The sequence below is a fragment of the Corvus hawaiiensis genome, chromosome 3 (assembly GCF_020740725.1).
Source record: "Corvus hawaiiensis isolate bCorHaw1 chromosome 3, bCorHaw1.pri.cur, whole genome shotgun sequence".
NCBI lineage: Eukaryota > Metazoa > Chordata > Aves > Passeriformes > Corvidae > Corvus > Corvus hawaiiensis.
In genome coordinates, this window is record NC_063215.1 from 58,894,812 (window position 1) to 58,911,005 (window position 16,194).

At 35.1% G+C, this 16,194-nt stretch overlaps 1 protein-coding gene across 5 annotated transcripts in view; it reads right to left on the minus strand.

The window, feature by feature from the left end:
* The window catches only part of AHI1 (Abelson helper integration site 1), a 90,091-nt gene that overhangs the window by 58,969 nt on the left and 14,928 nt on the right, over window positions 1-16,194 (minus strand). For all 5 annotated transcript variants that reach the window (XM_048297687.1, XM_048297684.1, XM_048297686.1 and 2 more), the window contains 10 exons: window positions 15,128-15,223; window positions 13,466-13,651; window positions 12,379-12,516; window positions 11,216-11,348; window positions 10,098-10,221; window positions 7,681-7,910; window positions 6,526-6,629; window positions 5,615-5,733; window positions 2,500-2,630; window positions 1,060-1,200 (listed from right to left, as the gene is read on the minus strand). In XM_048297687.1, the coding sequence (XP_048153644.1) occupies window positions 1,060-1,200; window positions 2,500-2,630; window positions 5,615-5,733; window positions 6,526-6,629; window positions 7,681-7,910; window positions 10,098-10,221; window positions 11,216-11,348; window positions 12,379-12,516; window positions 13,466-13,651; window positions 15,128-15,223 (1,402 nt within the window). The remainder of the gene's footprint in view (window positions 1-1,059; window positions 1,201-2,499; window positions 2,631-5,614; window positions 5,734-6,525; window positions 6,630-7,680; window positions 7,911-10,097; window positions 10,222-11,215; window positions 11,349-12,378; window positions 12,517-13,465; window positions 13,652-15,127; window positions 15,224-16,194) is intronic.

Genomic DNA, 16,194 nt, shown 5'->3' on the forward strand with positions numbered 1-16,194 from the left:
TGTGCTATCTGTGTGATCTCTAAATGTGTATGCACATATATATTTTTTCAAACTACAGTGTTAAGTTTTTTAAGACTCACTGTCTGCTCAACAATCAAAAAATTTTAAAGAAACCCTCCACCCCCCCAAAAATTTCATTGTTTTTTAAACTTTTTCCAAAGTACAGATATATCTTACTTAATTGAAGTTTAGCACTGAATATTGATTGCACAGTCATTCCACTTAATATTCCTGTAAAAGTCAACCAATTCAATAGACAACCTACACTGAGATTTTATATGAGTAATCCCATTACTACATTACTTAAAAAGCCAGTGTATAAAGACAGGATTAGCTTTACAGATCTGTTCCCTGCAAACATAATTCAAACAAAAAAATTACTGCATAATTCATATTAACACATTAACTCTCTAGATGCAAATGTTCTTACTTGAACACAACTACCAAAAAAGCCTGCAAAGCACAATCTGAATTTTATTTTGTATACCAAAAATTCAAAATTAGCATTTATCACTATCTTCTCTTCAATATAACATTGGGAATAAACATATCTCTCACATAATCACATCACAGATGTAACAGCTATTTATTAAAAGTCTATACACTCTCATTCATTTCTATACAGCTCCTCAACATTATTTTGTAACATAGCTGGCACAAACTATTGAGATTCCTATTAAGCTCCTAATTAGTTTCCCAAACGATTGTATTTTCTGGTTCCATAATTCATCTTGATACTGGAAAAAGGGCTTTTGTATGATGCTGCCTATATATGATAAAGTGCTGCAAAAATCACACAGTACGAAATACAAAAACAAATTTAAACTTGAGGGACCTCTGGTGATTTTGGCTTGGCCAAAACCCTTGCTTAAAGTGGCATCACTTAGAGCAGGTTGTGCAGGATCATGTTCAATTCAGTTTTGGTATCTCCCAGAAAAAAGATATGCATTATCATCAAATGACTGTTTTCTATTTCCTTTGAAAGAAGTACCAATACTAGCAAACCACTTATAAATACAAAATACTTACAGGTGAGTATCAAGAAAATTTGTACTGTACCTTTATAATCATAAATGTATACAAGTATTGGATGGTTTTGACCAAAGGCACAAAAAGACACCATGTGTTCATGTGGATGAAAGGCAACATCACGAAGTGGAGATGTGAAGGAGAGTTCAGAATATATGGCCACCTGATCTCCTGCAGAAGTGAAAAAAGTTTATTAATGCCACAGGAACATATCTGAAACAAATTCAATACAGGAAAATAACAGCTGGTTAAAGCTTGTATTACTGCAGTGTCTGCCACTGTAAATAAATGTTGTTCAGTCAATTTCCTCATTGAGAAGTAGCATTTTGGCATAAGACAAAGGAAATATTGCATGATTTTAAGTTATTCAGTAAGTCAGAAAAGTTATTGCTGTTGCAATAGCTGCAGGAAATGCCAGAGGATGCACCAGGTTAGCCGAGTTCTCTTGTTCTGATAAGCAAGTTCTGGAAAGGTGGCGTTCCACAGTATTTGTTTGTGCTTGCATTGTACAAAGATAGCCATCTTACTTGTGGATTTCAGCTATACAGTACTGACAGGAGTGAAAGTTGAGCAGAGAATTATTAAAAAATATAAATAAAATTAGCTCTTCAGCTGATGGCACTACAAATGCAAATACAGTGTGTAAACAAAGTCAAAACCCAATAAAAACATATTAATAACAAAGTTCCTCCCTCCTTTTATTATTATTATTTTTTTTAAGTTTCAGGCAAATTATGTACTGGCAGAGATTCAAGTTAATGTAGCTGGAAACATGGAAAGAAATTCAAAACAGATCTGTTAGTTATCTGCCAGTTTTAAAATATTTACTTGTTTTATTTTAAAAAATTATATAGATTATAATTACAGACAGAATATAATGTCATCAAATCCAAAATGGTATTCTGCTACTTTCTACTCTTATTTTTGTCTCTTTTACCTCCTGTACAAGAAACTCTACCCTACATTTTCGTCACATTTTTTCAGAAAAATTTTGGTAGCTATTTTGAAACTCCTTGGTTTGGGGACTAATTCACAGAGGAACCTTATATACCACACACCAAAAATATTCCATCTCTGACTGCCCACCACAGAGATGAAGTGGTTCTGAACAAGAGAGATTTGATTCTCAAATCTAAACAACACAACAGAAAAACTTACCTGACCTAAAACATTTTTTGTGCATTCCATTTTAAGATCCTCACCACATGTAAAGAGTTGCAGTATACAAAAAGCTGAGCCTCAGGTGCTCCAGTCATGCTGGATATTACAAATGTTACCTCTATTAATTTCCTCTAGAGAATTAAATCTGAGATTAGTAACAGCTATTTAAAAGGTGGAGCTGAAGCTTCAGGATTTAAGAACATCTTACCAAAGTTTAATTCCGTAACAAAAGTGTTTCAATAAACCTTAAAAAATCCTTTCCCCCTCAGCCTTGACAATCTGGCTTAAGTCCATAAAATAATTAGTTACCTGTTTCTGGATTCCAAACATAAGCCTTTCCATCTTCACTTCCTGAAAACAGGAATGTACCACATGGTGTTAAGGTGCTGTGAATCTTTTCTCTGTAATTTGTGGCACCTATGTATTTCTTTGCAGCCAAGCTAAAGATAAAGAAAGTTTGCAGATATAGCAGATACGTTCAGAATAGACAATGTAACTTTTTAAGTGTCACTTCCCCCCTCTATTCCTCAGAAAAATCAATATACCTCGCATCCCAAACACAAGCACACACTTTTTGCAGAGTGCAGTGTTTATCCTTTCTTTTCCCTGACCTTCATAATGCACCTGACAGTATAGGTGAAAGTGTACATCCTTGTCTTTCAGCAGAAAAAGGAAATCCTCAGATCTAGAGAACAGATAGAGATGCAGTAATTTGCACTATCTTGATCCTGGGCTTTGCAAAAAAATGGGGCAATTGTCACTATTACTCCAAGCTCTGCCAAAAAAGTTTTCATTATGCTTCTTGAGCTTGAATGATTAAACTTACCCAGCAGCTCTCTTCAGCTCTTCAGACTAATGTCTCCTTGGTTAGAAAACCAGTAGTAGAATCAACGGATTTCAGACATAAACGTTGATTTACTATTGATATGTTTAATATTATTTTGCAACTTAGGTAGCCTAATCTTTTTTCAGTAAAACACTCCTGGTCAGCACAGTCATAATGATCTACTGTCAAACAGTTTGTAGGCATCAAGTAGGAGAGAATCCACAAAAGGATAGAAAGAAGCATAAGTCAGCTTGTAAGAGGCTATTTTAAACAGGAGGCATAGCCTAGAAAAAGGTATCAAAGTTCAACATGGAGACTAACCCAGCAGCAATACTACAATGCAGAATTGGAGGAAAGAAGAACAGCAATAGGCCACTGTAGCCCTCAAGGACAGAAGACAGTATTTTTTCAAATTTGTTACTGCAGAAACAATGGAGGTATACTGGGAGAAGTGCAATGCATTTAATACGACAGTAAAATTATTTTAAACAATATTCCAAATGCGGATACCCTAGATGAAATTCTATTTGGCAAGTAAGAGAAAAGGATGCCTTAAAGATCCCAGTGCGAGACCATATTAACCCAAATAAGAATTTTAGCTGTATGAATAAGAAAGATAGCATCTCTGAGATGTCTTTAGGAGAGCCCTGCAAGATGTAAAACTAGCCTTCACATGAAACCCCAAGGAGAGGACTGAACCCAAACCAAATCCCGATCACATACCTAAGTGACAGGACAGCAGCATTATCCAAAAAGATGAAAAAAGCAAGTTGAAAGGGGAAAGTTAAGAGCAACCAGCTGTCAATCAAAGTGAATTGTGTTCATCCGTGACCTCCACCCCCTCTTTTCTCATGCAGGGAATGAACAGTTAATGCTGACGTGTAAAGTTATCACTGCTGGGTATCTGACCCTGTGGTTTATTGATAGACTTAAGTCAATGTAACTGTGGGCTGTGGTCAAAGTAGCAGTCCTGGTGGTGTCCTCTCCACCCTTATTTTCCCAGGCTCTCCCTCATTTCTTCTCTAGTGTTTGGGCAGCTATCAGATGAGTTTGATCAGGTAGTTGATTAAAATGAAAATTAATCATTTGTATTTGTAGGCTAATTTTTAGTTGAATCAGCTCACTGATCTGACTTGCCCCTCCATCAAAAGATCTATAGAGATGATAAAAAGGAAATGCTAGGAATACATGGCCAAAGGTGTGGGAGATTGCAGGAGATGGTACGTTCTATGGATAAACTTGCTTAAAATAATTGTGAAATTGCACCCCATATTAAACTCTTTCTTAAAGATTAATATGCATGCCCATTTTTCCCTCTCAAACTAAAACTCTCTGCACATTTTAGAAAGAGGAGCAACAGAAGAACACTAACTCAGAAACTACACGTTCCCTCTCTTAATCCAGCAATTTCATGCTTCAGTTGAGTGGACAGTTTAGCTCCTAGCATGGCCATTATAAGTTATCATCCACAGTAAAAGAGAAAAGTGCACTATAATACAGTAAAGTCCTAGTTCAAACATTCAATCCGGTCCAATAACAGAACTGCTTAGCTTGGAAAACACCTTCAAGATCATTAGTCCAACTGTTAACTTAGCACTGTCCCGTCCACTACTAAACCATGTACCTAAGGGCCACACCTACACATCTTTTAAATACCTCCAGGGATTTTCTGTGTAGTGAGGGGCAGAAAGAAACCTATGAAATTAAGGATGAAACATTTAGAAAACTTGTTCATATCTTTAATGTGACTTTCCAAGCGTATCTTATCAACATATGAAAGTGATTGGTGAGAGACTCTGCCCACTCCCACCCAATGAAAGAGCAAGAGGGAATAGACATAAATTGAAATATAGCTAATTCTGTTTAAAATGTAAGAAAAAAGTCTTTTACTTTGAGGGTGAATGAACACTAGAACATGTTACTCACAAAAGTCATAAAATCTCCATCCTTCAAGATATTAAAAACCCAATTGTATAAAGCTCTGAGTAACATGCTGCTGTGATTTGATTATTGGGTTGAACTGGTCATTCTCCCAACATGAAACTCAAGCGAGTCTGTAATCTTCTTGGTTTTTATTTTAGTTTATCATCAAAGAATCATGCTTATAACTATCAAGAATGAGAAAACTTGTACAAAAATATCTCATAGCCTGCTTAATACACCATAATATGTACACCACTGCGTTTTTCAGTATTTATGATCATCTTCCATTTCATCATCAAAATATCCTTCGCAGAGTCTTGAAAATGCAAAACTAACACATGTATGTTACCAAGTTCTTTTCATGCCCAGATTGCATTTTAAAAGGGATTTCAATCTTTACAAGACTAACATTGTATTCTTCATGCCACTTTAGGCTCCCAAGTAATCTAGTAATTTTTAGATATTCTATGCTAAAAGTCTTACTCAATATCACCCAAAAGGTCGGTAACAGAGCAGTGTTTCAAAACCATTTCCTAACCCTAACATTTCTATCCTTGATTATTAGGACATCTTTCTCCTTCCCAACTACACAACTAATATCTTTGTGGTACTTTATTCCCCCAAGTAGATTTTAAAACAGAAAGGAAATACACATTTGTCACCAAAAATACTAACATTCTGAGGTCCATAATTCTCAGGGTACTGTCTTTGGCATGGATTAATAAATGCCTTCCATTCGGATGCACTTCCAAATGATTTATTGGTGTTCCTTTAATATCATTTTCTTTTATTTCCTACAGAAAGATGGAAAATAAAGAAAATTATATAACTTTGTGTTTTAAAACTCATGTTTTTACATGTTATTGCCCATTTTTCTCTCACATTACTCTTCTTCTGCTCAATTCATTTTATTTGGATAAGGAAAAAGTTTGTTTCTATATCAAGGCATTACATCCTAGACATCAACTTTTTACAACCATGAGGCAGATTCTGTTGTGACTGAATTTTAAAAAAATTAAGCTGATGACAGAAATGCTGACTGAACATTACGGTTCTGAAGTATGAACAAAGGTGATTTGTAAAGCCTGTGGTCTATTTTTTTTGTCTCTAGAGAACAAACTTAACACATTAGCATTTACCTGTTAATACAGTGCTATCAAACCCCAAGTATTTTCATGTTTTATATAGAAAAAAAATATAGAACCACAGGATCCTAGAATATCCTTAGTCGCAAGGGCCCCACTATGAACATCAAAGATCAACTCCTGACCCTACACAGGAGAGCCCCAAGAGTCAAACCATGTGCCTGACAGTCCAACACTTCTTGAACTTTCTCAAGCTTGGTGATGTGACCACTTCCCTGGGGAGCCTGTTCCAGTGCCCAACCCAATTACGTTGCAAAACTATTAAAAAAAATTAAGTCAGTGAATTGCTGCACATTGTATCAGTTCTCCTATACCAATTTTTAAAGAAAATACATCTATACAGTTAAAAGGTAATGTATAAAAAAATTTATTCAAATCAGATTTATAGATATGAAACAGTTCATGTAAAAATTACAAAGCTAGTTTAAGAAACCCGTTTACCTTATTTATCTTCCAGTGTTGAAAAAGGTGTTGAGAACTTCCTTTGACAGGTGTATCCCAAACTATTATCAGTCCTGAACTATCTCCTGAGAACATGTGGTGTCCTGAGAAATAATGTCTTATAAGTAAAATACCACCCACAAAAAAATAATACAGAAAACAAGAAACAACCTTCTGTTCTATCACTTTTGTGAATAGGCAAATACCAATTATTCCATCTCTTTTGCTATAATATACTCATTGCAAATGCATTTGCTCATATTGCACAACATAAGCTGACACCATAAATTTGGATGTAGCATATACGTCAAGTACTGAGGTGCAGAACATAGTTTTAATATTTTTCATTTTTACTCATGTTCTAAAACCAGCAAATGTGAGCATTTACAGCTCAACGAGCTTCACATGATAGCTCAATGCTTACCTATACATTCACTAAGACAATCTGGAACTAGAACAAATAGTGTTTTCCAACACTTGCTCTTTAAGCACAAATATTTATTCTTTATAAAAATACAGCTTTCCTCTTTGCAGTACCTACTCAGTGACTAAAATGAACCACCTATTAGTGATGTCACTAATACTAGAAAAAGTCTAACTTTCACTCATCTTCAACTCTTCCTCCACTAGTACATGTCAGTACAACATTCACTTTCAGCTGTTAACCTACCAGCTGACATGACTCGCAATGGTCAAACCTCTGTCCCTTTCTCTCAGTGTTTCCTACTCTTGTCAATATTGAAAAGTTCATCACCTTCCCACTTCTTCAGTCTAGTGTTAAAATTCTCACAATCTAATTACTACTACCTCATTTTCTTTATGGAAGAGTCATAGAATGGTTTGGGTTGAAAGGGACCTTAAAAACCATCTAGTTCTGACCTCCCTGAAATGGGGAGGGACACCTTCCACTACAACAAAGCCCTGACCAACATGGCCTTGACCACCTTCAGGGATGGGGCACCCACAATCTCTCTGGGCAACCTGTCCCAGTGTCTCACCACTTTGCCAGTAAATAACTTCTTCCTAAGAAATTATATACTGGGAAATAATAAAGAAAGAAAATATACTGCTGCCTCTACAAAGTGAACTAGTAACACTCAAGTTGGTCTTCAATTGGAAAGACAACTATTTGTAAAAGCAATATTAACTATATACCTTCTGCATCAAAACAAAGTGTGTTGATGAAACTTTTGTGACCATCAAGCTCCTGTAGTAGTTGCCCATGGATTTCTTTCACATTTGCATTCCAGATTCTAATCACTGAGTCGTAACATCCTGTCACAACCAACGAGTCAGCAATTGGGTGGTACTTGGCAGTATAGACAAATGAAGGATGAGGGAAAACTCTCTCTGCAGAGGCCGCCTTCATTTCTATTTTCCACATTCTGAAAGGAAACAAGGTCAGAATTTCTATAGCAGAAAGCAGTCACACACACAGGTACAACTGCTGCCGTACTTTGTGCTACTGGTTCTAGAGGTAAATACTTGCAAACACTTAACAACACCTGTTTATCCTACCAATTTGTTCCACCTCTATTTAACCCTTTAATATGGTACTTTCCAACAAGAATTATGAAACATTTACTACTTTACACAGAATTAGGTCTTCAAAGCAAATTAATGACTGCTTACTCACTTAATGGATATATTTCTCATTTTAAAATACTCATAAAGAATTCCATGGAACGCATTCATTTCTTTCTTTCAGGAGTTATAACCAAATTAATATTTTCTGGGGTATCATCCATTTAAAACAATTTTAAAACAAGAAAACTCTTAAAGGAACATTGAGGGCCACTAAATATAAATAAAACCCGAGAAATTTTTAAAATAATAATTACCAGCCACACAGTGATCATGATCTCAAGGATGTTTACATCACATAAATTCACTTCTTACTATTAATCTATTTCCTATCCTTTGCCACCCATAGCTGCAAGATCAGATTTTTCTTAGTGCTTTCTATTTGATGGTATGCATTTCATTAGTGAGCCTTCCCAAAAATGAGTCCACAAAGAATAGAACAGTACCTGGATCATTAAATACAGGTGGGCAGCACTTTGCACAGAGTGTTCAGCTACAGTACATTATTAAATTGTTTTAGTGGCACCCTTCCAGGTGAGGTGACCATTTCTGGTGGCTACTGAGGAATTCTAAGCTTACTCAGAGGTGATTTAATTAGAAAATTCCAACCCTTTAGAGTACTGCAATTAATTCACAATTTGATGCAGAAAGGTCACAAGGAGTCTACCTATCTTTTAGAATGATTTTGATCTAACAAAATAAAAACTAATTTATTGCTCACAAATATTGTGGAACTAAACCTTGGGAAGGCTTGAGGATAACATAAAACATTATATAAAGAAGAATTCACATAAGGTCATGAATTTACCTTCACATTGCCTTAGAATTCAGTACAAGATTATCCAAATAATAAACTGATAATGTCTTTAAAGCAATGGGGTGCTGGGACTTTTTAAGGAGCTGAAGGCAACTCACAACAAATACAGGAACTAATAACTCGTACAGTGACTGTGCATAGTACACAGAAAAGGAGGCAGACCACTGCAGTTTCAACTTGCTGCCACAAATTCAAGAATTGAGGAACAGCTCAGCCTTCTTATAGGCAACATAAATGACTGAAATTGATATTTACCTCAGTATAAAAAATTCTTATTTAATCCACTCCCAAATTAAAAAAATAAAAGGACTGAACTCTCAAAACACTCTTTTTAGGCCTACATAGAAGCAGCAAAAAGACCTTAAAACAGTTCCACACATACAATATATCATTTAACAATTCTTCTGGCATTTCAATTATGCAACTGCCTGTAGCATTACTGAGTTGCATAACAGAAATAACAGATAGGGATCTGAAGAGCTAAAAAAACCCCAAAAAGCTCTATGAAATCCAATGAAGTTGTTCATAATAAAACTGTACAGTGTCCTAGCCATGTTTTCATGTGTATCTACAGCTTTGAGGGTTTTGGTTTTCAGATCTGAACAGATCAATATTTTAACATTAACACTGTATGGAAGTACACTTTAATTGTAGAGGATTTGATTTAATAAATAACAGTATCAAAATTCATATACAGCAATTTAAGCTGAATTCTTTTACTAAGTGTCAAAAACCAAAAGAACACCACCAATACACATATATGCAGTGTGGCAAATTCACACACATAACTTGAATCTTAAATTTTCAATTTCCTGCCTCATGTTCAAATTTGCAAATTTAATATTTCATTTACAGTATGGCAATTTCTCCAGGAACAGAACATTACAACTGTCTCAGTGTCTTCTTGAAATAAAAAGTCTTTTGTTTTTTCACTGCACTGTAGATGTAGTCACTAGAGTTTTTGGAAAAGCTTTGGTTTCAAATACAAATACATTAGAAATAGTAAATACAGTGTAAGAGATTAACCCAATCACAATTTTTATATTACTGTAGTCACACAGTAATCAAATCCTTAATTAAAACATTGTAGCAGTTTGTAGTAACACACTGAAATAGACCACTTTCTTTTCAACTTCTGATGGTATCTGCCAGAACATCTCACCATACTAACCTGACAGTGCCGTCAGAGGAAGCAGTAAGAAGATATTGATTGTCTTTTGACCAACAAAGATCATACACTATGTTAAGGTGACCATAAAATTCTCTCAAGAGCTGTCCAGAAGGAATTTCATACACTAGGGAAGTTCAAACAGAAAAATAAAAGTTTTGTAAGTATTTTCAGTCACATAGATGTAGCTACTAGAGCCAAAGTTTAGTCTAATCCTAGGCTGATTTTCTGCTAGCATAAATCAACTCATTTTCTTTGTCTTCTTATTTTGAGGCAACAGAATGAAATAATTGCTAGATATGAATGGACAGAAAGCATCTACTTCCATCTAGTGGTTCATGGATGTCACAAATGTCCTACCCCTTAAGAAACAGTTTACTTGCTTTAAATTATTAGAACCAGATTAGGATTAAGCTGGGGTTTTTTAAATTTTTGACAACTACTTGACCAATCTTAGAAATATTTTAACACTGAGATAATTTTCTGGGGCTGTGTAATAAAGGAATCTAGATATACTGTTCCTTGCATTTAAACACTTACTTTGTGCATGCTTAAAATACTGCTCTCTCTAAATCTCAGAATTCTTATGCAAGGTTTAAGAACTATGTAGTTGAAGCTAGTCAAAAAGTAGTCAAAAATTTGAGTTATAAGGAATGTTTGTACTTGGACTGAACTGGACCATGGAAGACAGCAGCTTCCAGCAGTCTGTCTGGAGATGACAACATTCAGGCATCTAACTTTCAAGACAGGTTAGGAGAAAAACTTACATGAAAGGTGTATGAGGTGGAGGCTTAAAAAGTTATTTCCCTTAAAACATTATCATCAGAAACTATGTTCCTTCTGCAAACTCATTTAGTATTTCCATTAGGTCTCTGGGCAGAAATCGTGCCATTTCATACCATTAAACTGTGTATATGTAACCATGTAAGAAAAGCCAGTTTCAGCCCTATCAACACAGAAAGGGCATTTTCCTCAATGCTCTTTAATGCACAGAACAATGTTCAAATCACAATTATAAACCAGAAACTTTCAAAAAGCACAATTTAAAAATTAACTTCCCTTAACCTTTAAATTCCAAATGCCTGAATTATAAGAAAAAAGCCAAAACGTTTTTAACTTACAAGCAATAGGATAGCCATTCCTTCCTGCACATGCTGCTGCCAGTGTTCTCCCATCATGAGAGAAGCGGATACAGAAGCAGCCCATATCCCCACCTCGCAGGGAAAACAGGTGCTTGTTGGGTATGCGGCAAGCCTGGCTTTTCAGGGAACAAGCAGTAGGAATATTAATTATGCAATGCATAAAATACACTCTAACCCCTGACATGCATAAGTTCTAAAAGGCTAGTAACATCTTAATGGCATTCCAAAGTAAAATTCAAAGACATTATTACAAACAGAGACAGTTTTGCAACATAACCTAGGCCACATGAATGTATAATAATCTCTTTCTGCTCCATTATTACAAACAACTAGCAAGTTTAAAAAGACCTAAAAAAAAATTAAAATTGAAATAATTTCCTTAATCTTAAGAAGAGCTTAATAATGCCTACCATCAATGATGTAAGCTGTGGAGTTAAGACTGTAAGTCAAGCTTGTTTAAGGAGTCTAAGCACAACTTTTCATAACCTAATGACTGCAGTGTGAACTCAGAAACCCAACCACAGGCACTCAAACCTTTGGTCTTCTACCAAATCACTTTTAGCATCCTCATCTGTATTTAAATCTCTGACTTTTAAAGACAGAACCAGAGATGAAACATCCCAAAAAAATGGAATGAGTAATATAGCTCCCTTTCCCTTCTCCCAACATACTACCTCTTTTTGACCCAATGGCTTTTTCTCCTAAACTAAATTCAAAGTTTAAGGTGAAGGACGATATCCACAGTAGCTACATGGTTCTTCAGTGTAAGCTCTTTGTGTTATCGTATAAAAGTATCTTCAGCAAACAAACAAACAAACAGAAAAAGTCAAGAAAATATATTTCTAATCAAGCTGAAATCTGAGAACTGGTTTCCTGTCTTACTTCCATTACCTTAATAACCCTACTCTTTCAAATTCTTAGAGAATTATGCAGATAAAAATACCTGTCTGTTCTGGTGAAAAAATGGTTAAATCAAGCATATTTGCTCAGGTTAAGCCTCATCTACTATCTATGACAGTTTTTTATGTTTTGTTTAATATTTTTATTAATTATTTTAATTAATTACCTGCTTCATAATACTTACAAAAATATAGTAAATATATAAATTATTTTCATTTAAAATTCAAAGAAAAACACTTCACCTGTCCAGGCAATCTTGACCATTTAAATGGCTCCTTCTCCTCTGAAGAAGGTTCATATCCTTCTCTCTGGAGTTCTGACAGTGCTGTATTAGCTTGTTCCTGTTGAACAGCTGCCATGGAGTGAAAAGAAGGACCAACCTTAAGGCAAACAAAACTAAGTATCAGGGAAAAAATATTTTTAAAGCGAACAATATAATTTCTGAAAAGATTAAAAGGTACTTTTAATTTAAATGTTTTGCTACATCTGAAACACAGAGAATGGAAAAAGCTTAATACATGAAAACTGCATTGCAAAATTTCACAGGAAGTCAGAAAGTAATCCAAGCTTCCAAAGTTGTGTCAATCAAATGGTATCACAATTTTTTCAAATAATTGTTACTTTCCTACTTTTAATAACTATTAAGGTCAGTGAAAATTAGAATTACTCTACTATTGTACCATATTGTACTACTGAGAAGGTGCACATCTCACCAGGCTTCCACAGATCACCTCTTCATAGTACAAAAGTGAGCAGAAGAAAGTATTATTAGAGCTCTAAATACAAAAGGGAAATTATATAATAGAACAATATTGTACTTGCATTGTAGAAAATGAAATGCCATATTTATCTTGAATGCTCATCTCAGCACATACCAGTGTAAGCCTATCTTTAAAGAAGCTTTCATTTGTGAAAAAAAATACAGCTCAATACAGCTAGAGGGTGCTGGGAATCAGAGTTAAGTAACTTGCATATTTTCTCCAAGAATTCATACACCTGCATGAGTCCAGTGACTTAAAATGTCAATTCTGCTAATAAGAAGGAACATTAATCAAGAAAGTACTCTGAATTTTTTCTGTCAGTAGCAAAATATTCGAAGCTTTAGGTGGGAAAGTATGCCTATTTTTCAAAGATACCTATGAAGGGCTAAGTTTGAAACACCTACCTTGAGATGCAACATTCTTATTATATATTTTATATACTGCATGTAAGCCCAGCTTTTATATACACGCATAGGAACACAGACTCACATCCTCTATCTAGGTACTAGTTCCTACAGAAAAGTCTGCATATTTGCAAATATGCTTACGTATTATATATTTAACTTACATGATCTGGCAGTTTTAGGCCTTTTACAGTTATGTATAACGTTGATGGGTAACGATTTCTAGGACATTTTGCCCACCAGTCATAAACCTCAACAGCATTTGAATATGACTTGGTCCTTGAAGGTGGGTAATATAATTGTAGACGAAGTTTTCCACCAACATTTAGAACTCCATTTGCACCTACAAGCTGGAAGGGTGATTAAAAAGAAGAAAGAAGAAGATAAATGAACATAAAAGATAATTTCTAATATCTTAAGTAACATTATAAGCTCTTGAAATCCACTTCCCATTGCAGAAATATACTAACTCTAAAAGTTATTATGAACTAAGCATGTATTTAATCCCCCCAGTATCAAATCACTAAGATTAAAGACTAGATGGCAGCCTAGTTTTGAAAGATGCTTCACATCAGTAATATCTTGTAAGTGGGAACACCTTTGCAGTACCACTTTTCTACTTTTTTTTAAATTGCTAGTTGCTAAAATCAACCAGATCTCAAAGGACTGCCAATCCACAAACAGCTTCTTCCAAATCTGTCCTCTTTGAATGCTGCAACAAAGGGCATTGGTAAGGCTTTGGTTCAGAGCAGAAGATACAGCAATGTAGTAACCTCTCCAACTTCAGAGGAGACAGTCCTCTCTACGGAACCGAAGAATAAATGCACCTGCTGCCATTAACACAGATCAATGTTGAACTGGGACATTTCTACTTAGACTGATACAGATGAAAGGATAATGCAGGCAGATGCAGTAAGAATGATGAACAGGCAATAATTTTATTCATATTTATGAGCTGAAAATTCATTTTTCCCTCTGTTCAGCAGTAGGCTGTACTGAATGCCTGGATGCACAGTTCCTACAAGCTCTGCTAACAGACACAGGATACCAGACCCCTGATTCCAGTAGCTTTATCTTGGGCAGAGCTCAGAAGAATCTCTGTATTGAATTGCTATGGAGGTGCCTATCCCTTCACCTAATTTGCAGTCCATTATCTTCTCCTGTATTTCTCACATTTCCTCGATGCTGTGGACTGTCAATGACTATCACGCACAGGGGTAGATGTAAACAAACAATCCTCAGGGAAATTGTAGTTTGTCAGCTCTCAAAGAACAAATTGACACATTCAAGTATCTCTTAAAAGGGTAGAAAGGTACACATGTGCTGGCTAAATTACCCATATCTCACATTTGGCACATTTGTATCTCAATTGCCACAGCATTTCAAACTCTGCAACTGAAAATGAGAAGCATTTTAGTAATTAAGTTAGGGAGTCTTTCCAAAGACTGGACAACTGAAAATGCCACTAGAATACAGAATAGCTGAGGTACAGAAATTAGTGGATTTGTCCTATTGTTCACAATCACACGAACACAAAGAAAACCCTAAAAGAACACAACCTTCTGTACTTCATGAACAAACAAAAAAAATCTTACACATTCTATATTTTCTTGAAAAACACATTCTTTAACGTCAAGCTTGTCACTGTGTTGATTTCAGGGAGTGAAGGAAGAGGAAAAGGAGAGAACAGCCGAGCAAACAAGGATTTTTTTTTCCCATCTCTGCTGCGGAAAATATTAAAAAATGCTTTCCTACTTAGTACAGCAAGACATTTTCAGATAAAAGGACTTAGAAATTTTGTTTCTTCATTTAAATATTTACAATACCTTTAGAAATGCCCAACAAATTTTTCGGTAACGACCTTCCTGAACTTGTATATCAGAGTTGGCTCTCATTTCATTCATACGTAGAGAATCAAGGACCTAGAAGTATCAGCGTGAATATAAATGTATTTCTAATGAATATATACTTCATGGTAATTAAAAAAAAACTGCTGAAGATATGCTTGGTCAATTCACTAAATTAAACAGATTTAAATTTTGAGAAATTACAAAACCAGTGCTTCTTCCTCACAAGTATGAAATTAGAAATAACAGGTCCTTATGTATTTACCTGATGACTATTTATGACCTCCATTAAAAAAGAGCCTAGTCTTAAAAAAACCTGTTCTTGCTCCCCTTACATCTCAATAAAAGAGAAGAAACAATAATGTGTAGCTTTCCTAGTAATTCAGAAATCCCTTAGATCACAAATCTGACAGCTAAAACCAGCCGCATAATAATCTAGATGGAAAATGGCAGTCTAAAAGTTAGGTTTTCTTCCCTAGCTTTATCAGTTTTGTCATCAAATCAGTCACAGAACAGTTTGGGTTGGAAGGAACCTTCAAAGATCACAGAGTTCTGAGCCACGGGCTTGGACATCTTTCACTAACTCTGGCTGCTCAAAGCCCCACCCAACCTGGCCTTGAACACTTCCAGGGATGCCTACGAGAGCCTTCATTTTTCTGTCAGGGACCAGAATTTTCTCATATTTAGCTACTCCTGGAAGTTTACCCAGTATACAAAAAATCCTTAGCATAGTACTTTTTTCAAATTGGTATTTCATAAACCTGAAGTCAAACAGCTTTTTTTCAGTGTAATCATATTTTTGGTCCCAACATTAGCACAACTTGCATGAAGAATCTTTACATACAAATGTAACTAGTTTTGTATTAAGCAACTAAGGACTCTTAATTTTACGAATATGTTCACTTACAAGCACCACAAAACATTAAAAAATATGGTAATAAGTTATATTCAGTCTATTTGAAATAGGAAAAAAACCCAAGGAATAAAAAATATTTATTCTATTAGGCTTCCATTTTGATGTTTATACTACAGAATCTCCCTGTACA